A 22,108-nucleotide genomic window follows, 5' to 3' on the forward strand; every position below is an offset into this window, starting at 1 on the left:
ACATCAGCCTAGTAAAAGAATCAATGACTTAATGAATGGGGAGGGGTATCTGATAAAACTGCATGAATTAGTTACAAAAACTGTGGGACACAGGCCAGAATACATAAGAAAAAATTTTCTCTTTCTACGTTATAATATTTCAGATCTGGAATAATAAAATATATAAATATTCTGCCTACAATAATATATGTTTTAGATGTTCTGTAAAGCTGTCCTGGGAATATGCTTTATAGTCCTAGAGAATATAGCTTTAAAAAATGAAGATCATAAATACATTCAATTATTCAGGGGATATTTATTGTATGACTACCATGTGACAAGCAATATCATAGGCCCTGGGCACCAAGTGAAAAAAGCCAACAAGATACCACCCTTTGAAAACTATAAAACCTAATGGAGGAAAAGACAGGTAAGAAAACTAATAAGAAAAATAACAGATACTGATAGGCAATAGGAAAAATATTAAAATAAAGAGATGCAATAGAAAATACATGAGTAGCTATTTTACACTGGCTATTGAGGAAAGTTCTTTCTGCAGAGGTATTTTTAACAGCCATAAATGCAACAAAGAGCCAGTCATGGAAAGATGGGTGAGTCGTGGGTTGTAAGATATTCCTGACAGAGAAAAAAGCCAACTGCAAAAGCTGACACATGGCAAAGTTTGACTTGTTCAAGCACTCACTGGTCCTCGAATTTTAGCATGTTTCAGAATCACCTCCAAAGACTTAAAACACAAGACATCTGGGCCTCAGCCCCAGACTTCCTGACTGAGCAGGTCTGACATGGATTCCAAATATTTGCAAGTCTAACAAATCACCAGGTAATGGTGATGTTGCTGGTCCAGGGATCACACTTTGAGAACCACTGCATTAGAGGTACAGAACGAAGTCAAGAATAGCTGTAGTACATAATTGTGGGGGGAATGATGTTATTAATTGAGGTCAAAGAGATAAGCAGGTTTGCACATCACCATAAAAGTTTGCATTTCATTCGGGGACTGGAAACAGTTATGGTACTTTGAAGCAGACAGTAATATGATCTGATTCATGTTTTAAAAGAATCAGTCTGAGAAGTTAGGGATAGTGGGAAGTAAGGAGTTAGGAATGAATATAAAAGGAGTATCATGAGAGGGATCTCTGGCAATAGAATAGCTCTTTATCTTGATTACAGTGGTAGTTACATGAAACTACCCACGTGATGAAATGATATAGAATTGTATTCACACTTTATTCTAAAGCTTATTTCTGGGTTTGATGATGTTCTACAGTTATAGAAGATGTAACCGAAGGGGAGAACTGAGAAAAGGGTACAAGGGACCTCTTTGTACTATTTTTTTGCAACTTCTTTAGAAATCTATAATTATTAAAAATAAAAATTTAAAACTTCACTCTGGTTACTGCTAGAGAACAGATGACAGATAATCAACAGCAGGGAAACAGAAGACTACATGTTACAGTACCCTAAGCAATAAATAATGGTGGCCTGGACTAAAATGGAGAGAGGCAAGCAGACTTAGGATGTATTACAAAGGCAGAACCAAAAGGCCAAGAGGCATGGCTGCAAAATTACTTTCACATACCCCACCCCGCCACCCAGCTTTTAGTGAAGTTCTGTATTAAAAACATCTATCCAAAGAATATTTTTAAATTTCCAGCAGAGCAACTTCTAAAAATATGAACTATGGTTTGTGAAAGAATAACTGGAATCATGTATCAAGTATATAAATAGCTATTACTAATAGTGAGTTTTTATAAGTTATTTATATAGCAAATATATAGCAAGCTAGAATGGCAGAGGAGTGGAGAAGAGAACACAAGGTAAAGGAGAGAAAACAATCAAGGATAATTCCTGGATTTAGGGAAGTTAAACAAGTAGCAGATTTTAGGGGAAGGAAATAAAAATTCTGGTTTGGTTATATTACATTTGACATCCCTATTAGACATTCATTCCTATGCAGAAGCCAAGTGGACATTTGAATATGAATCTAGTGATCCAGATAAAAATTCTGACCAGGGGTACAGATGGAGGAACAGTCAGCACATACATAGTGGCTGAAATCACAGGACTGAAAGAAGTCACCCAAGGAGAGTGTACAGAGAAGAGAATTGGGGCCATGAGAGAATCACAAAATACTCTTTAACATTTTAAGATTATATCTACATTTAACTGGAGGATTCAATAAGATAATACCCTGCATTTTAAAAAGTAATAGAAACCTTTAAGACATTATGTGAGTTGAAATAAGCCAGACACAAAAGAACAAATGCTATATGATTCTACTTACATGATGTACCTTGAATGGGTAAATTAATAGACAGGAAGAAATATAGAATAGCGGTTACCAGGGGCTGAGGTGGGGGGAAAACAAGGAGCTATTGTTTAATGGGTACAGAATTTTAGTTTGGGATGATGAAAAGGTTCTGAAGATGGATAGTGGTGATAGTTGCACAATAATGTGTAGTACTTAATGCCATTAAAATTGTATACTTCAAAATGATTAAAATAGTAAATTATCTTATGCATACGTTACCATAATATTTTAAGTAATGGAAATCTGCATGAAAAACTGCAGTAAATCTTACTCTATAAAGTAATGAGTTCCACCTAAAGATTTCTAATGGTTTTTTAAAAAGATTTCATTTATTTTGTTTTTAGAGAGAGGGAAAGGGAGGGAGAAAGAAAGAAAGAGAAACAGCAATGTGCAATAGCTATACCAATCGGTTGCCTCTCACATGCCTCTAACTGGGGATGTGCCCTGACTGGGAATCAAACCAGTGACCTTTTGGTTCTCAGGCCAGCACTCAATCTATTGAGCCACAGCAGCCAGGGCACCAATGATTTTTAACATAGTAATATGCCAATCAGTATGATGCAATTGAGAAATTCATCTCACATCTTGCTTATTTCGATCTTCTGATAACATGAACCACTATGATCAGAAACATGCAATTTCTTAGCTCATTCCATTTCTGGTTCCGTCCTGTTCTTTTAAACACTTTTATTAACCTGATCCTGTTCCAGACCATACATACATACAATGAAGTCTGTGTTTTCAAACTCATCCTCTTATGGACTTTATGCTGTTGGTAGAAATTAGCACTACTTACAACCCTCTGTCATCTCTATTGTCAAAAACTAACTGCGACTGCTACTCCTAACTGATCTGCTAACTGTGTAGCAATCAGCAGGAAAAGGAAGAAACCTGGGAGTGAGAAAAAAAAAGGCTCGCCCTGACTGGTGTAGCTCAGTGGGTTGGGCATCGTCCTGAGAACCTGAAAAGTCACCGGCTCAATTCCAGGTCAGGGCACATGCCTGGGTTGCAGGCCAGGTCCCTGGTTGGAGGCATGCAAGAGGCAACTGGTGGATATTTCTCTCCCTCTCTTCCTCCTTCCTTCCACATATCTCTAAAATAAATAAAATCTTTAAAAGAAAAAAAAGGTGAAGAATTTCAGTTGTGTCAAAAGAAGTAACTTTTGTTGTAGCAGCACCTGGAACCCCAAAACTGTGTATGTATTATAAAACACATTTTTGCTTTTCTGCAAGTGTAATTGTGATATACTCTCTCCCCCATATTTTAAATTGTCACCTATCCTCCTCACCAAATTCAATAATTTCAATGTATCTTCTCATTACAGAGAAAAGTAATTTCAAGGTTAACCACTTAAAGACAAGCTCCTGAAATGTAACTTTCTGTGATATGTCTCATGTAGCATTAAGACTTTTACCAGGCAAATTGAGAATCTATAGGAAAAGGTATTTCTCAGATAAACTAAGTTTTTTTTTTTTTTACTGACATGAAACTCACATAACATTAATCATGTTAAAGTGCATAACTCAGTGACATTTGGTATATTTACAATGTTGTATAACCGTCACTTCACTTCTACCTAGTTCCAAAATACAGCGTGGGGCAAAAGTAGGTTTACAGACATGTGTACATGAAACACAGAATTTATTCTTGTATTATTTCTTAATTATTGTATTATTTTCCATACAAACAACTGTAAACCTACTTTGCCCCATCCTGTATTTTCATCACTACCAAAAGAGACACTGTATCCATTAAGCAGTCACTCCCCATTCCATCCTCTCCTGAGGCCTTGGCAATCACTGATCTGTTTTTTGTCTTTGTGGATTTAGTTATTCTGACTAGTTCATATTAATGGAATCATAGAATATGTAACCTTTTGGGTCTGTATTCTTCCAGTTTTCCGGGTTCACCCATACAGTAGTAGGTATCAGTACTTCAGTCCTTATTATGGTTGAATAATATTCCACTCTGGGCACATGCCACATATTGTTTATATAGTCATCTGCTCATAGACATTTGGGTTGCTTCCACCTTTGGCTATTGTTGAGTAGTGATGTTGTGAATATAAACATTTGTGTACAAGATTCTGTTTGAATATTTGTTTCATTTCTTTTGGATATATTCCTAGAAATAGAATTGCTCAGTCATATGGCAATTTTATTTTTAACTTTTAAAGAATGAGATAAATTTGGTAGTTTAAAAAATTAAATATTCAATACCTTCCCAGTTACCAAAAAAATAAATCTGATGTGCTCAGAATTCTTTTTCCTTGCAGGTCCTTTAAAGTGTAAGAAAAAATATTTCTTACATTTCAATCTAAAAATTTTTATAATTTGCAAATTTTTTATTTAGTATTTAAGAAAAGCTTTATTGAGTTAAGGCCAGTATGCTTAAATAACCAAGTTTGCAAACTGTCAACTTATTTTTAACCTACTAAATATAAATTCTAGATTCCTCTTTACCTCTCAATGTGCAAACACACTAGCTTATCTAGACAAGCACTCTAATGTGAACTATAATTATATCGCCCATTTATAACTGAGTTAAAGCCTTCACAGTATGACCCAATTATCAAAATGACAGAGATAATATATCAAATTTTATTTAGTTGGAGGTAGAACATGTCTGAGTGAGAGTATATGTGCATTATGTATATAACCAAATCATCATATGCATAATTCTCCCAAGATTTTTACAGTATTATCCCATATATTTATTTCCCCAATTTGTTCTAGAGTATGCATGAGAGCCACCCACCTATATACAATACAAGAATTAACAGGACTGTGCTCATGAATATAACTGAACAGTACACAGGAGGTCAAATATTGATTCAAAGTCAGTTTATTCAGTGATATTATAAACTAATTCTTCCTCCTCCCTAAGTTAGCATTGCCACTATATAGCAATTAGACAAAGATCACTTGCTTCACATATTGGTTACATCATACATGAGATCATCTAAAAAGTATTCATTAAACCATGTTCAGAAGTGGGTTGTGTATGTCACCTATCTTAGGAGCTTTTTATGCTCTAAGATAAACTCCATAAAGAAAGAACGCATTGGAACCAACTATTAAGAACTGATAGATGACCAAAAAGGTATAGAATCCTTGTCAAAGCTCTTTTTGAAATTTATGTGCTAGTACACATAGGTAGTAAGCAATAGCAGATCATAACTCAGAGATAGCCTATGCTACCAGCAATGTCTGTAACCCAACAGGAATCAGTGTTTAGTATGATACCTTTAGTATTATTTCAAGTAACTCAGATTAAGAGGAAACTCAATAGACCTCCTACTTTCCTTTTTTATTACCTGTTAAAGTTAGTATTATAATAAAACAAAGTTTTAGCCCTGGCTGGTGTGGCTCAGTGAATTGAGTACTGGCCTTCGAACCAAAGGCTTGGGTCCCCTGTTGGGGCGTATACATGAGAGGCAACCAGTTGATGTTTCTTTCCCTCTCTTTCTCCCTCCCTTCCCCTCTGTCTAAAAATAAATAAATAAGTAAAATATTTTTAAAAACAAAGTTTTAATAAACAATATGTACTAATTGAAAAAATACTTTCAACATTTCACTATTTTATAAATAAGCATGTTTTACAAGTTAAAACTAAAATATTCCATAAAATATGTACTTAATGTAAAAATACTAACAAAAATATAAATGTGTCCCAGAAACCATCCCTTAAGATATATACTGTGCTTATTTTACTACTGCACATCACTGGCAAACAGCTGGCAGGATTCTTCGATCATAAGAATGAACACACTGGGCTTGATTAATAGTAAGAATTCAAAGGGTGTCTAAGAGTCAATGAACAATTTTCTTCTGGCGAGAGGAATAAAACCAAGACATTATAAAATCATTTTTGAGATTCAACCCAAATGCAAAAAATTTCCATCCTAAATATAAGAAAACAGTAAGATTCACTCATATGATCTTTGTTCTCTAATAGTTAACATGCATATATATACATAATATGTTACAAGCTCTTGATGAAACTTCAAACAAATTTCACAAACTACTAGGCACTTTTAAGCTGTATTAACTTAGGTTATAAGAATAACAAACATACATTATTTTATAAATAGTTACTTAACTATACAAGCTATTCTTATTTAAGAACTAATAAAAATGGAAGGATAAATGGAATAGGAGAATTCATCAGGGTTAAAGAGTAGGTACAGTAAACACTTGGAGTAAGAGTGGGACACTGCAGTAAGCAAGCAAGAAAGCAAAGTTGTGTAGTCCTGTTTCCTAAGAACTAGGGTCCCAGAGGTTGGAAAAACAAAGGGAAGCTATTAGGAACTAATCAGGAAAATATATTTTCATTCCATTTACACAGTAATCAAACGTGTAAAGAATCTTTCCTCCCCTCCCCACTCCCAAATATTTACCATTATCCTTGCTGCTATTTTCTTCAATAGTCATTTGTTCAGCCAATTCAGATAATGATTCATCAATAGTCTGGCTTCCTCGAAGCGTGAGGGATAGCCTTCTCTTAAATTTTTTCATCCTATCAGTTGAATGTGTCTTGAAATATCCTGAAAAAACAGAACAGAATGAACACAAAATTAAAGCTATAAATACTTTACAGCTCAAGAAAAATGTCGTTCTGAGTTTACCATGAATGTTCAAAATAGAAATACAATAAGGAATTCCCACTTCCATTAACATCATAAAATCCAACCACTTCCTTAAAAAAATTCACTCACTCGCCCTGACCAGTATGGCTCAGTTGGTTGAGCGTCGCTCCACAAAGCAAAAGGTTGCTGGTTCCATTTCCAGTCAGGGTTGCGGGTTGGGTCCCCCGTTGGGGAGTATATACGCGAGGCAACCACACATTGATGTTTCTCTCCCTCTTTCTACCTCCTTTCCCCTCTTTCTAAAAATAAAATTTAAAAAAAAATCTGCTCACTTTGATTAATGTTATATTTATATAGCATCATCAGAAAAGCAGGAATTCTAAAAACTAAAGGTTCAGATTTTCCTAAAATGTGCTTTTAAAAAAGCTATGTAGTGAAATCAACACTATTTTGATGCATATAAACAGGAATTTTATTTTGTAAGTTATTATTTAGCCAATATATTGGGGATTTGTTTTTTGCCTTGGTCACCTGTCAGGAATCTCTTCCTATAATCATAGCAATGCCAAGCTTCAAAAAGAAGGAATGAAAACCAAATTAATTGGTATCAAATGCCTATCCCACACTAGCACTTTCAAATTTAATTCATTTAGTCTTCCTAACCCTAAAAAGGAGACTACACAATTACAGTTTCACAAATAAGCGAACAGGCTCAAAGAACTTCCCTGAATGAAGTCAAACAAAAAATTAATGATAACTGAGATTTAAAACTAGGATTACCATTTACCTTTACCCCACATCTTCACATCTCTGAAATCAGAATATATCTTACAATTCAGAGGATGTCAAAATATATTTAGCTTTCATCTTCTTTTCCCCCACAAACAGGAAGTTAAAGTTCTGAATTTTAAACAAATTCTTGGGCTGGGATGCTCATATCCATCGACTCATTCAAATTCAGCATCTGTCTCATCCCTAGTAGGTTTTCCATAACTGCTACCTTGATCATGAAGTTCCATGAGGTTTCCCAATTCAAAGTTGGGCTCCTTTAGCATTGTGACTTTTCTAACAAAGACACGGAGGAGCAGATAAATAGACTGGCAAGTCTTTTCTACGTCTTTTCCAGTGCTATCTGGAATCAATTTACTGACCACTTCTTTCAGGTCATTTGTTGGCACCTCTCGGGTCATGACAAGAGGGAACCCAACACAGAGAATGTCACTCCCTTCTCTCTTGATTGACTCAGAAACTCTACAGTGCCTTCAAATTCATTTTTTTCACTATCTCTTCAACTAGTTCTCAGCAGGAGCCTCAGTCTGATACATAGGCAGAAATGGAGGTTCAGATGAGGATTAGAAGAGATAATATACAAGGTTTGTCCAGAAGGTATCCAGCCATGTAATATGAAAAACAGAGGCATTTATTAAAGATACAAGAAACACTGTACACAGGACAATGACGCCTCAGTCTCTTCCAAAGCAGGCACCTCGTTCACACAGTTCTCCCAATCACCACCAGCTGCCCTGTCATATTTCCTTGAATCTCATCAACAGTCTGAATCTCTGCCCTTTCAAAGTCAGTTTAGTTTTGGGAAAAACTAAAATCACCTTTGAATCTGGGCACCGAATACTTAGGAAAAACTTTAATAAAGGAATCACAAGACTTACACACTGAAAACTACAAAATGTTGAACAAATTTAAAGTCCTAAATAAATGCAGGGACATTCTGCTTTCACGTATTGGGAGACTTAACAGTAAGATGGTAATATCATCCAAAGTGATCTACAGATTCAATGCAATTCCTATCAAAGTCCCAGTGATGTTTTCTGCAGAAATTTATTTATATGGAACACCAAGGGACCTTAAATAGCCCAAACAATCTTGAAATAGAGTAACAAAAAGTTGGAGGGCTGACATTTCTTGGTTCCTAAACTTACCACCAGTTCAGTAATCAAAACATTATGGTTTTGATTACTGGCATAAGAACAAACATATAGACCAATAGAACAGAACTGAAAGCCACAAAACAAACCTTCATACCTATAAATTGATTTTTGACAAGGATGCCAAGACCATTCAATACAGAAAAGATAGTCTTTTCTTTTTTTTAATTAAAAGAAAATTTTTATTGTTGTTCAATTACAGTTGTTCCCATTTTTCCCCCATTACTCTCCCCTGCCTTACCCACTCCCCATCTCCCACATTCAATCCTCCCACCTTTCTCTTTGTCCGTGAGTCCTTTATACATGTTCCTTAATTAGACCCTTCCCCTTCTTCCCCCCGCCATCTCTCTCCCTGGGCCTCTCTGGTCACTGTCAATTTGTTCCTTAGAGAAAAGATAGTCTTTTCAATAAATGGTGCTGGAAAAACCAGATACAGTCACCTAAAGAAAGAATAAAGTTAGATCCTTCCCTATGCCATACGTAAGCATTAACTCAAAGTGAATCAAAGTCCTAAATCTAAAAGCTACAACTATAAAACTCTTAGAAGAGAAGGAATACTCATAATGTTGAATTTGGTAATGATTTCTTAAATATGGCAGCAAAATCACAGGGAACAAAAAAACAGATAAAGACAGACTTCATTAAAATTTAAAAAAACACACAAAACTTTTGTACATCTAGGGACAGTATCAAGAGTGAAAAGACAATCCAGAGAATGAGACAGAATATTTCGGGCGGGGGGTGGTGAACATGGGTGTGGTGCATGAGGAGGCAGGGCTGCAAAATGCTGGGACCAGGTCAGCAGATCTAAGAAAAAAACTCTGTCCCCAAGGGGTACAGAGCCTTCACCAAATGCAAGGCCTTGTTCATTACAGGAAGATTAGGTGAATGCTCTCTCCAAGGGTGAGAAAAGCCAGAGGTGGGGCTAAAGAGAAAAGAAAAGATCCCAGCTGCTCAAAATCCAAGCAGCTAGGCTGCAAAACACAGATCTCTCACAGTTTTACTAACTGTTGGCAGAACTGTAAAGCATGAAGAGATTGCCTGAGTATAGCAGGTGCTCAGATGCCAAGACCTGATGTTGGTAAAATCCTGATTCTGTACTCATAACATTTGATACCAGTAGTGAACTAAATATAACTAAAGCTGTAACAGAATCCTGACACAAATGAGGCTGTTTTAATAAAAAGTATATTTCAGCTTTCCCCCCTCAACTATGTCATGGTGATCTATTTATGTAAATAAATGTAGCCATCCTTTTAAATAGATGTTTGCTATTCCCTTGTGAGGCTGCGCCACGCAGCAGAAATGTTTTATGCTACCTGTTTTATCATACAGAATACTAAGAAAGACACGTATTCAAGGGTGAGATTTAAGAAAATAATCTTTCACTGCTTCATCAAAAACCTTCTTAGGTGAAACTGTTTCTCTCCCTGTAAATGCATGTAGACAAAGAATGCTATTGCTATGATTTGAAAAAAGGGGTAGTTTTACACACCAGTGCATATGCAAATGTCAAAACAATTTTTTTTAAAAAAGGACAATAATGTTTTTAGTTTTATGAAAATTTAGTCTTGACCTTGCAAGCATCAGGAAAGGGTTTTAGGATCGTGACCACACTAAGATCTGATAGTAGGTTAGTTTCCCAAACTTAATTCAAATTAACCTATTTAGCAAACTGAACATTAATAATTCAATAAGGTTAATGGTCAGATATTAATAATAGTAGTACAATCATACAATCAAAATTACCAATTGCTAAGCATAGGAAGAAAACCAAGTCTAGGGGGGAAAAAATGAATTCAGGATTGAAACTACTGGATCAAATTTACATGAATCTGGAACTCAGAAAACAAGTAAAAGTTTAAAATGTGGATTTGAGAGTTACATTTACAAACTAACTGAAGCCAGGAAGAATATATATAATAAGAGGGAAAGTCAGAAACATGAGAAATGTCTACAATAAATAAATGGATAAAGGAGAAGTCATTAAAGCAGCTCTAAAAAGAATGGAGAAACAAATAGTGACAAATGAAAGGATGTTAGGGACAATCAGGGCCAACCAATTCATTTATGGTGAAAGAAACGGTTTGAAGAGGCTCAAAAAAGGAAGTTATTTGGCTGAGTTTCTGAAAGTAAAAGTCAGGTCTTACAATTCTACTTGAGGGATCCCAATTCAGTTTTCTTTCCATAGTACCAAATTTCCATAGAATTAGGAAGTAACTCTTTCCTCTTCTAACTACAGAAGAATTAAAGTCTAGCTATGAGGGACAGATATCAAGGGGAAAAATAACACATGTATCTCCACTCCTCCAAATCCTAATCCTTTTGCAGTCTTCACCATCCTAGTAAATGGCAACTCTTACCTTATTGCCCACTCCGGTTGTCTTCCCTTTTTTCACACCCTACTACCAATGCATCACCAAAACCTATTAAGCTCCTCCTTCAAATTATATCCAGAGTCTGACCACTTCTTACCATGTGAACTACTAAAATCCTGATCTAAGCCACATTATGTCTTTGCCTAGAATATTATATTTAAGGTCATCCTAACTGGTCTCCTTTCTGGCTTCTATTCAAACATCACTTCCCTGGTCATTCTGTATAAACAATGAGAGCTCTACACCCAGGTTTGTACTTTACCTCCCTAACCTGTTTTAATTTCCTTCATATCCTTACAGCTTGACAATCCAAAAACTGGGTTATTGCCTATTTCCTCCACCAGAATTTAATCTCCCTGAGAGCATGAACTTAATGTTTTGCAAATTGTTGTATTTAGTACAATCCAGCATTTAGTACAAAACCTGGCACTCAATAGGCACTCATAAATACCTGCTGAATGACTGAATAGAGAGAGAGGGGAAGGAGGAAAGGAATGAAGGAAGGAAGAAATGAAAGGACGAAAGGAAGGAAGGAAATAATAGAGATCCGTCAGCTGAAAGATCTTCCTCCCTATCTAAAGTCAAAGTTTTATTTAATGGCAAAGATTTATTTAGATCACTGTCTCATTCTGACAGCCCTGGTTAGGTTTTCCTCTTTACATTTTGTATTTATTCATTCAACAGTCACACAGAGGTCCTACCATGTCCCAGGCAATATAAAAGGTGTTGAAGGCAGAATGATAAATGAAACAGGAACACTGCCCACAAGAAACTTGGGAGGTGTTATATATTTTCCAGAATGAAGAAGTTGTAGTATTGCAAGTGAGTATAACTCCAGGTTAATACATCAATGTTTTTATAACTGTTACAAAGCTAAACAATTCATTCGACAATGAGAATACTCAAATTGCACTTCTCCTGAAAACTGCTTCATTGATGTGACAACTTACATAAAATTTAACTTGATCAGCTGACTTTAATAAGGGTGTAAAAATCGAGACATTTAATTCACTATATTGGAACCCCTACAGGTACATGAAATGACAAGCTTACTCATTACCCCTTGGATTCAATAACAATCTGGACAAAACCTAAACAAGTCACCAAGGCGCCTCTAACAGCTTGTTAATGTATCTCAAGACATTCATTGCTATAAATCATCCCCCAAATCCTCTGGTTGTTAGAAGACAATATTCTTCCATTAAAAGTTATTTTACGTATTTTCTTTAAATATGTATTTCTGTATACTGTCTGTTGGACTGTAAGTTAAAATTCCAAATATAGTTAAAGTCTGATTTAAATATCACTCAAAATGTAGATTTCCCTCATGAATAATCATCAATTGATTTGCAGATGATAAATCCTCATAAAAAGGGTATTTGTTTGAAACAGCTGTTCAGTTTCAGTGAATTCAAAAAGTCATTTATTAGTAATGTCATCTGATGTTTTTGATAATAATGGTCTTACTCAGACCAGAACCAAAAGAGCAATTGTAATCACTTGAGATAATGCCTTAGTTTGATACACAAATAGTTATACACAAAAAGGAAAGGGCTCACTAAAAAAGCAGCAAAGATTTGGAAAGAAATTGGCATCTGAAAAATCTAACACTCCATTAAATTTTATCTTTGTAAATGGACCAAATTATCTAACTCCAGCTAAATTTATTTTACCAAATTCTCTAATTTTTTAAAAAAGCTTTAAATTGTAAAGCCAGGCGAGTTCACTGAAAGATATAAAGAATTGTTTCTAAAATTCTTGCTCTGCCAGTTATCTCTGATACTTGAGATTCTTCATCTCTGGTGGTTAGTGAAACATTACTACTCTGAAGAAAACTTAAATTCCCCCACTGAAATTTAAAAACAAACAAAAAGATCAAATTACGTTTTTATATCTCAGTTAAGTGATGAGAGATCCTAATCATGTGTTTGCATGTAAGTACTGTATCTCCCGAAGCACAACTACAGGAAGGTTGTAGTAGACTTATTGATTATTCTTGGCTTCAAATTACTTAACTTAGTCCCTTGAAAACTAACATTTAAACAGTAAAGGAAGTGCTGGGAGTTTACAGATTTGTGTAGTACCTGACCTCTCTTCTTTTTAGAGCAATGCAGCTTATTTATTTGGTTAAGAATGAACTAATATCAGAATTATAGCTTCAAATTATTCTTGAGGAAGGTAAAGTAGCTTGTATGAAATGTTTCCCAAGCATTAGTACAGAAAAAACAGTATTCTACCCACTTTCACGAGGCAATAATGCTTTATTTTTAAAATTCAAAAATACTGGAATAGAAACTAATGAAAGAAAAACAAAACTGACCAGGCATTTTTCAGTTGTATGGTCAGAAAAACTAACTACATTTATACCCCTGATTTATATACAGGTCAGAAACTCAGAACTTATTCTTTTTTTTTTTAAAGATTTTATTTACTTATTTTAGAGAGGGGAAGGGAGAGAAACATCAATGTGTCGTTTCTCATGTGCTCCCTACTGGGTACCTGGCCCACAACCCAGGCATGTGCCCTAAACTGGGAATCAAACCAGCGACCCTTTGATTTGCAGGTGGGCACTCAATCCACTGAGCCACACTAGCCAGGGCCTCAGAAGTCATTCTTAAGTAATTCTGTAGCCTTTCCCCTTTCTCAACTGCCATATCCAACTGGATTATCAAGTCAGATTATGGTGCTTTCATATCCCTCATATTTTTAAATCTCATCCTCTTTTATCTCTATGTTAAGCCTCAGTTTATACCATAATTTATCTAAATATCTACAAGCCTCATAATTAACAAGTCTGGTTCTTTTACAAAATTAATAAAGTAGACAAACCTCTGGCAATCCTGGTTAAGAGAAAAATAAATGAGCGATATTAATATAACAATGGTGGAAACTAATTAGGTACTATCTTGTGGAGTCAAACATTGCATATTCTACGATCCTGAAATTCTTATTATGGGTACATATTCAAGGGAAACTTTTAACACGTGTTTACCCAGATATATGAACAGAAATGCTCATAGCAACATATGTATAACAGCATAAATATTGGAACAACTCAAATCTATAGACAGGAAATAAATTATGCAGAATATACAATGGTAAAATGAATGAACTACAACCATATGCAACAAGAATATCAGTAATATGGTATTTAACCAAAAAAGCAAGTCCAGAATAAGATGATAGCTATCACAGGGAGAGGCAAGGAGAACACATAGGAGGATATAAGTTACTGGCAATGTTTGAGAAGTTGGATTACAGATGCTAATTATTTTATTGATCTATAAATATATACACACTAGATAAGCAGATCAAGCATAGACCAGTGAGGATAATGTGTAATAAGCCAAGAACTATGACTAGCACAATTCTGTGCAAATTCATGAAAAATGTTAGTAAGTTTGGGGGGAATAGACAGGATTGAAAAGAGACCTAATTGAAGATTGTAAGTGGATTAAAAACTCTTTTAAGAGAATAAGTGAAACCTCTTATAATGATAAGAGGACACAGGACTAGATTCAAGAGCTGATTTATTTTTCCCAGTCCTACCATTAAATAACTGTGACTTCAGGTTAGTCACTTAACAGATGAGTTTCTGAAACTGACTATATCCACATGGATTTAATTTTTTCTTTGCCTGAAACAAATGGTCTCTATTTAGTGCTATTAGGTATGAAATCTGGTCTCTTTTGGGTGACAACTATCATTCCGTTCTTGGCTTCCTTTCTTTTCCTGGCCCACCAACAGTAACTATTACTTGTCACTACACTATTTTGCCCACAAATAGGGCACCTAATTAGTCATCCCAACAGATTCACTTTTTAACTTACAGTGATTATTACAACCACTTAGGTGAACTTCAAAAGACAGCTATAGTCTTGTTGGAGAACTATTTTTATCTAACATGTGTTTGTTTAATAAATGTTGTTTCTACAAAACAGTCATATTAATTAACACTGAATATGTAAGTTAGGTTTGACTGGGTTATATATGCTACAGTAACAAACAACAACAAATCTTGGTCAGTTAAAATGACTAAGATTTTATTCTTCCATGCAATATCCACTAAGAGTTGACTGGGTCTCTGCTTTAATTCTTCAAGGACCCAGGCTGAAGTAGAAGCCACCATAGGAAGGGGATAAAGAGTGTGGCAAAGCATATATTAACTCTTACAGCTTCCCTAGGAGTATCACATGTTACTTTTACCCACACTTCATTGGCTAAATCAAGTCATGTGGTCACGCCTTATTTTAAGGGGCAGGAATTCCTAACCATATTCCCAAGAGGCAGAATATAACCATATTCCCAAGAGGCAGAATATATGTGAATAATTTTCATAATTTCACCATGTCTTAGCATTTAGAGATAAACATCAAATGAAATGTTAATATATTAATGTATTAAAAATTCAAGATTAAAACAAAATCCCAACAGAGGTGCTTTTTAAAGATTTAAACTCAAAAGAGCATAAGAACTCAAATAGTGAATAGGTCAAATACAAACCAAATGCACATCAGAATTTTGAAAGATTAAAAAAACAATCTGTATCCCTCAACAAGTATAAAGAAATTTCAAGGAAGCATTTACTTTTTCCTTAAAATTTCAGAATACAGTAAGATGTTCCAATTATCCATAGTTAGTTGATCGGCAGATCCTCCACTACAAAGGACATAAAGTAGGAATAGAAAGATGTATCCAAAATTCTCATTTTGGAAAATAGTAACTGTAGGTTTAAACTGATTTAAGCTGAAGGGGAGGTAGCCTTCCCTAAAGGGAATTACAATAAGAATGACATGGATGCCTAAAAGGTATTCCATGATGGAGGAAAGGGTCTGGAATTGAGATAGATGTAGGCCAAAGTGACCCCACTAAATACTGAAGAGGAACATATACTGCAATCAACCTAACTAGAAGACTTGAAAACCCTCTGTATCTAGCATATACTTAATAATGATGAAAGTACACTGAAGAAGCAGGCATCACTCTATTGGCACAATGAAAGTGGAAGGGAAGGGAAACTTGGAAGGCTAAAGTGATACATAATAGCTGGAGGTCTGATAACCCGAGAGGTACTATGATGGATGGATCTGGATTCTTTCCTGGAACAGAGTCATACCAAAGCTGGTGAAGATGTGCTGGTGAGAATGCAGCATATTCAATCTCACAAACAACTGAACTGAAAGGATTGAACCAGAAAGTCCTAATCAAGCCTCAGGTGTCTAACTTCTGGAGGGCTATCACATAACCACATTAACATTTGGTGTAAACACCTCAATATCTGAGGAAGTCAGATTCCAAAGGCTATCAAACTAAGATCCTTTCCTTCATTATATAATTCTTATCATGACATTTCTCCTTTAAAACCATTAACTATAAGCATGATCACGAAACAGTACTGAGCACCTAGTATATACAAATTCCATGTTAGAAACTAAGGACAGAGTAACCGAAGACACTATCACTGGCCTCAAGGTGAGAATCGAAAGTCCCATCATTTCCAGTTTTGAAGGGAAGTATGTCGTCAACTAGCATTATTACAATCAGAACTCTCAGTACAGTTTTTTACCCACAGCATCCCAGAGCTCCATGAGGTGCTACCTGCACAAGATACTGTGACTTTAAAAAAAAAACAAAACCCAACATTGTTTTTTTGAGCTTTGCAAACTGAGAGAGTGCTCACAGTGCTAGTAGTTGATCAAGCATCCCCTTAAGGTTAAGTACATTCTTGCAAATTTCATGTAAACTGAATCACGTATGAGAATGTACTCTCACACATATGACTTCTTTATCCAGCCGAGTGATTGACTCTTCCAGCCCATGTTATTGTGTGCATCAGCAGTTTTTGTTGCTGAAGATTACTTCACTGTATAGATATACCACATTTTTTCATTAGTCTGTTAATGAACTGGCATGTTTCTAGTTTTTGAATATTGTGATTATAGTATCTATGAGCATTCTTATACAAATCATTTTTTGGGGGTCAAATGATAAATATGCATGTTTAATTTCTAAGGAGTCTTCAACTTTCCAAATTGGCTGTACCACTTTACATTCCCACCAGCAATTTTTATCTTCCAGTTGCTCCACATCCTCATAAACTTTGCTACTACCTATCTTTTATAATTTTAGCCATTCTGATAAGTGACATCTCACTGTCATTTCAATTTAAATTCTCTTAGGAAATAAACTTGACCATCTTTTCATGTGTTTACTACCCATTCATATATAGTTTTTAAAAATCTTTTGCTCATTTTTGTGTTATTAAGACTTCTTTATGTACCATATAAGTACTTTGTCAGAAATATATACTGCAAATATTTTTTCCTGTTTTATGGCTTGTCTTTTTGTTATGAAATATCTTTTAAAGACAAATATTTTTAATTTTGATGAAGTCCAATATTCCCTTTTTCTTCCACATGGTCTTTCCTTGGTGCCTATGTTCAGAGAGAAAGATAAAGAAATGAACATTGACATCGCTCCTTTTTTAAAAAAGCTTTATTAAAAAATGTTTCACATACTGTAACTTATTATCCATTTTAAGTGTATAGTTCAGTGGCAGTCAGAGTGTTTTAAGAAATATAGATTATGACTGATAATTACTGACTGTGGTCACTGCTTTGCCATGTATGCCTTGTTTCTAATTCTGATCTAACAAAGTTACTGAGTAAATTACAAAAGATTAGAGTGATTGATTGACTGCATTTGCATAGTCTTATTCTTAATCTCAGCTGCTCATTGTGCACTGTTGGTGGGGTGCAGCCACTGTGAAGAAGAGCATGGAGTTTCCTCAAAAAATTAAAAATGGAACTGCCTTATGACCCAGCAATTTGACTTCTGGGGAATACATCCAAAGAAACCAAAAATGCTAATTTAAAAGAATATATGCACCCCTATGTTCACTGCAGAGTTATTTACAATAATCAAGATTTGGAAGCAGCCCAAGTGTCCATCATCAGATGAGTGGATGAAAAAGTTGTGATAAGTTTACACAATGGAATACTACCCAGCTGTAAAAAAGAAGGAAATCTTAACTTTTGTGACAGCACAGATGGACCTGGAGAGTATGCTAAGTGAAATAAGCCAGTTAGAGAAAGACAAGTACCATACAATTTCACTTGTATATGGAATCTCATGAACAAAATAAAACTGACAAAATAGAAACAGATTCATAAATGCAGAGAACAGACTGACAGCTGTCAGAGGCAAAGGGGTTGGGGGCTGGGTGAAAAAGGTGAAGGGATTAAGTGAAACAAAACTAAATTCATAGATACAGATAACAGTATGGTGATTACCAGAGGGAAAGGGGGGTGGGGGAGGTGTAAGAGGGTAAAGGGGGGATAAATGGTGATTAAGGAGAATTGATTTGGGTGAACACACAATACAATATACAGACAATGTATTGTAAAACTGTATACCTGAAACCTGTAATTTTATTAACCAATGTCACCCCAATAAATTCAATAAAAATTTAAAAAATAAGAAATAAATACTGAAGCTCAAGTATCATCCTAGATCTATTAAAAAAAATCATTAAGAGTGGGGCCTACATGTCCATTTTTTATTTATGGTTGGTGATCTTTGTATCCTAAAAATTTTTTTATCACTTTTTCTACATTTTCTTCAACAAGTTTTATAGTTTTAGTTATTCAATTTAAGACTATTACCCATTTTGAATTACTTCTTGTATTTGGTGTAAGGTAAAGGTCAATATTCACTTCTTTACTAATTTTTGTGTCTGCTTGTACTATCAGAAAGGTCTATTTTATTCATAACTATAATGGCGGTTTTATAATTATGGGTTTTTTTTCAGTTAATTTTTTGCTTTTATCTATTTTTAAGCTATGTGATCACAGGTACATACAAATTAGAAATGTTGTTATCTTCCCTAATGAACTAACCCTTTAAAATTATCCCTTTTAATCTCCAGTAACATTTCTTGGCCTAAAGCCACTGTGTCTTATATGCATATAGTCATATCAGCCTTCTCTGGGTTAACATTTGCATGGTTTATTGTTTTCCATCTTTTTACTATGAACATCTCCGTTTATGTTTTGTAAGCAGCATATATTTGGGTTTTACTTTTTTATTCAGCTGGTAAATATCACATTTAGTGGAAGAATTTAGTCCATTTGTATTCAATTATTGATATACAAGAGTAATTGAGTTTAAGCCCACCATTTTTCTATTGGTTTTTCACTTGTCCCACTGTTTTCTGTCATTTGTCCTTCTTTTCCTTCCTTCTTTTCCATTAATCAAGTATTATTCTATTTTATGTATTCTATAGGCATTATCTTTTAACATTATTCAGTGATTACTGTGAAAAATATGAAAATGCATCTTTATTTTATAACTTTAAAAAATCAGTACTTTTACCATGCCCTAAACAATGAAAGATTCTTACACTTTAACTCCATTTATGTCTTTACTATTGCTGTTATATAATTATTTTTATGTGCTTTTTCAATATAATACTGTTATACTGGACATTGTTAATACTGTTGTATTAACCAGTCAACAGTCTTGCTCACCGTATTTTTCAGTGCTCTTCATTCCACCATGCTTTCATCTGAGAATTGTTTTTTCTTTAGCTTAGTGAATTTCCTTAATATCTCCCCAAGTCTAGATAGGCTGCTGAAATGATTTCTCTTAGCTATTGTTTAATCTAATAGTATCTTTGTTTCATTTTGATTTCTGAGGGATATTTTAACTGAATGTAGGATTGTTAATTGGCAGTTTTTTTCTTTCAGCACTTTAAAGATTTCACTCCATCAACTTTCAAGTTCCACATTTGCTGAAAAGTCAACTTTCACGAAATACTTATTTCCCTGTTATGACTCCCTCCTTATGACTGCTTTCAAGATTCTTCTCTATATGTGAATTTTCACACTGTAATCCCAGACCGTGTGCTGGGGGAAATCAGCAACGTTTGTCAGATGCTGTACTATCCGCTAGTATTAAACTGTTTGGACCTAAGAGCTTAAGAAATAGAATTGTTATTTCTTTTGGTTTAGTGGTACTGTAAAAAAAGTTTCTGAGACACTAAATGTAGCTGTCTTTGTTTTTTGTTGTGTGTGTGTGTGCACCATTCTGAGTACATCACTTTACCTCATCATATAGGCAGTGTCATCTCACATCATCACAAGAGGGGTGAGCATAATATAGTAAGACATTTTGAAAGAGACCCCGTTCACATAACTTATATTACAGTACACTCACGTGCCACTCAATGACAGGAAAACATTCTGAGAAATGCATCATTAGGTGATTTTGCTGTCATGCGAACATCACAGAGTGCACTTAATGACACCTACACATCTAGGTTACATAGTACATACAACCTATTGCTCCTAGGATATGACCCTGTACAGCATGTTGCTGTATCAAACGTGAGGTTAAATCAGGCACAAGAGAAAATGATGCCATCAAGAGACACGTGGTATATGACGGTACACAGTCAAACCTTGGTTCTCTAATCTCTCCCATCTCAAATAAATCGCTTCTCAAACAGCCTTCCAGAATGAATTAAGTTAGAGAACCAAGGTTCCACTGTATTGTTATAATTGTTCTATTTTATTAATCTCTTACTGTTCCTATTTTATAAATTAAACTTTTTCATAGGTATGTTAGGTACAGGAAATGTATACAGGGTTCGGTACTACCCATTCTTTGTTATATATCCTGGTTTGGGTTCACTGAGCTTCCTGAGTCAACAGTTTGATGTCTTAACAGTTTTGAAATGTTGTCATCACTTCTTCAAATATTGCTTCTGCCTCTTCCCTATTGATTTCATCAATGTCTCCTTTTGTGCAGGCTGCTATAACAAAATACACAGACTAAGTAGCTTATAAACGATGAAAATTCATTTCTTACAGCTCTCGAGGCTGGAAGTCTGAGGTCAAAGTGTCAGCATGGTCATGTAAGGGCCCTCCTCTGGGTTGCAGACTGCTTGTTATGTCCTAACATGGTGGAAGGTACTAGTGAGCTCTTGGGCTGTCTCTTTCCTAAGGACATTAATCCCAAGCATGAGGGCGCCATCTTCATTACCTAAGTACCTCCCAAAGGTCCCACCTCCTAATAACATCACTTTGGGCATGAGGATGTCAACATGTAACACCGGGGGAGGGGTCACACATTCAGACCATGGCAATCAAGGACTCCAATTATACATATGTTAAATCACCTATGTTTCTTTTTTTTTTTTTTGCCATTCAGTTTCCGTCCATCTTGTTTTCGTTCATATCCTCACAATGATCCTCTCAGTGGGTGCTAACAAACCGATGTTTCTCTCTCTCTCTCTCTCTGTCTCAAATCAATAAATAACATTTTTTTTAAGAAAGAAAAACAGCAAGATTATGGAAAATCTGTTCAGTGTGCTTGGTCTTTTACTTTACTTCTAAAATGAGAAAATGAAAATATTTTCCTCTATGTTTCATAAATGCACTTCAAAAACTACCTTGAAAAAATAATTTAAGATTAGTAAGTTATTCCTCCCTTTTGGTGAGAGGCCTGGAAATTCAGCTCTACCTTCAGGATCACCCAGGGAAAAGACATTAAATATGTTCAAGGACATACAAGATCATCACAAAATATAAGAAAGAACAAAGTATATAAGGAAGGTGCTAAATTTGCAAAAGCATTACGTGGTTACAATGAAATCTTTTTCAGACACCAAACCTCTGTCTCTTTATCACAAATTATGTCTTGGCAATTCAGGAAGCCTCTGAATGTTTATATATTGCATTAATATTTGTTATGTATTTATTTATAAAAATTAAAACTTTAAAATTGTCCTTAAATATATCAATGTTATATAAAAATAAAATTGCTTTTCTCCTCAAAGAGGAGGTATATATTAATAGCTACAATGTAGAAAATTCATTTACCAATT

At 34.9% G+C, this 22,108-nt stretch overlaps 1 protein-coding gene across 2 annotated transcripts in view; it reads right to left on the reverse strand.

Moving 5' to 3' along the window:
- Window positions 1-22,108, reverse strand: part of CDK17 (cyclin dependent kinase 17) — an 86,421-nt gene that overhangs the window by 36,158 nt on the left and 28,155 nt on the right. The window contains exons 2-3 of one of the 2 annotated variants that reach the window (XM_053921906.2): window positions 7,029-7,198; window positions 6,711-6,857 (exon numbers count right to left, since the gene is read on the reverse strand). In XM_053921906.2, the coding sequence (XP_053777881.1) occupies window positions 6,711-6,828 (118 nt within the window). In that variant the 5' untranslated portion in view covers window positions 6,829-6,857; window positions 7,029-7,198. The remainder of the gene's footprint in view (window positions 1-6,710; window positions 6,858-7,028; window positions 7,199-22,108) is intronic. The other variant, XM_053921905.2, reaches the window with a different exon arrangement.

Source organism: Desmodus rotundus, chromosome 3 (genome assembly GCF_022682495.2).
Source record: "Desmodus rotundus isolate HL8 chromosome 3, HLdesRot8A.1, whole genome shotgun sequence".
Taxonomy (NCBI): domain Eukaryota; kingdom Metazoa; phylum Chordata; class Mammalia; order Chiroptera; family Phyllostomidae; genus Desmodus; species Desmodus rotundus.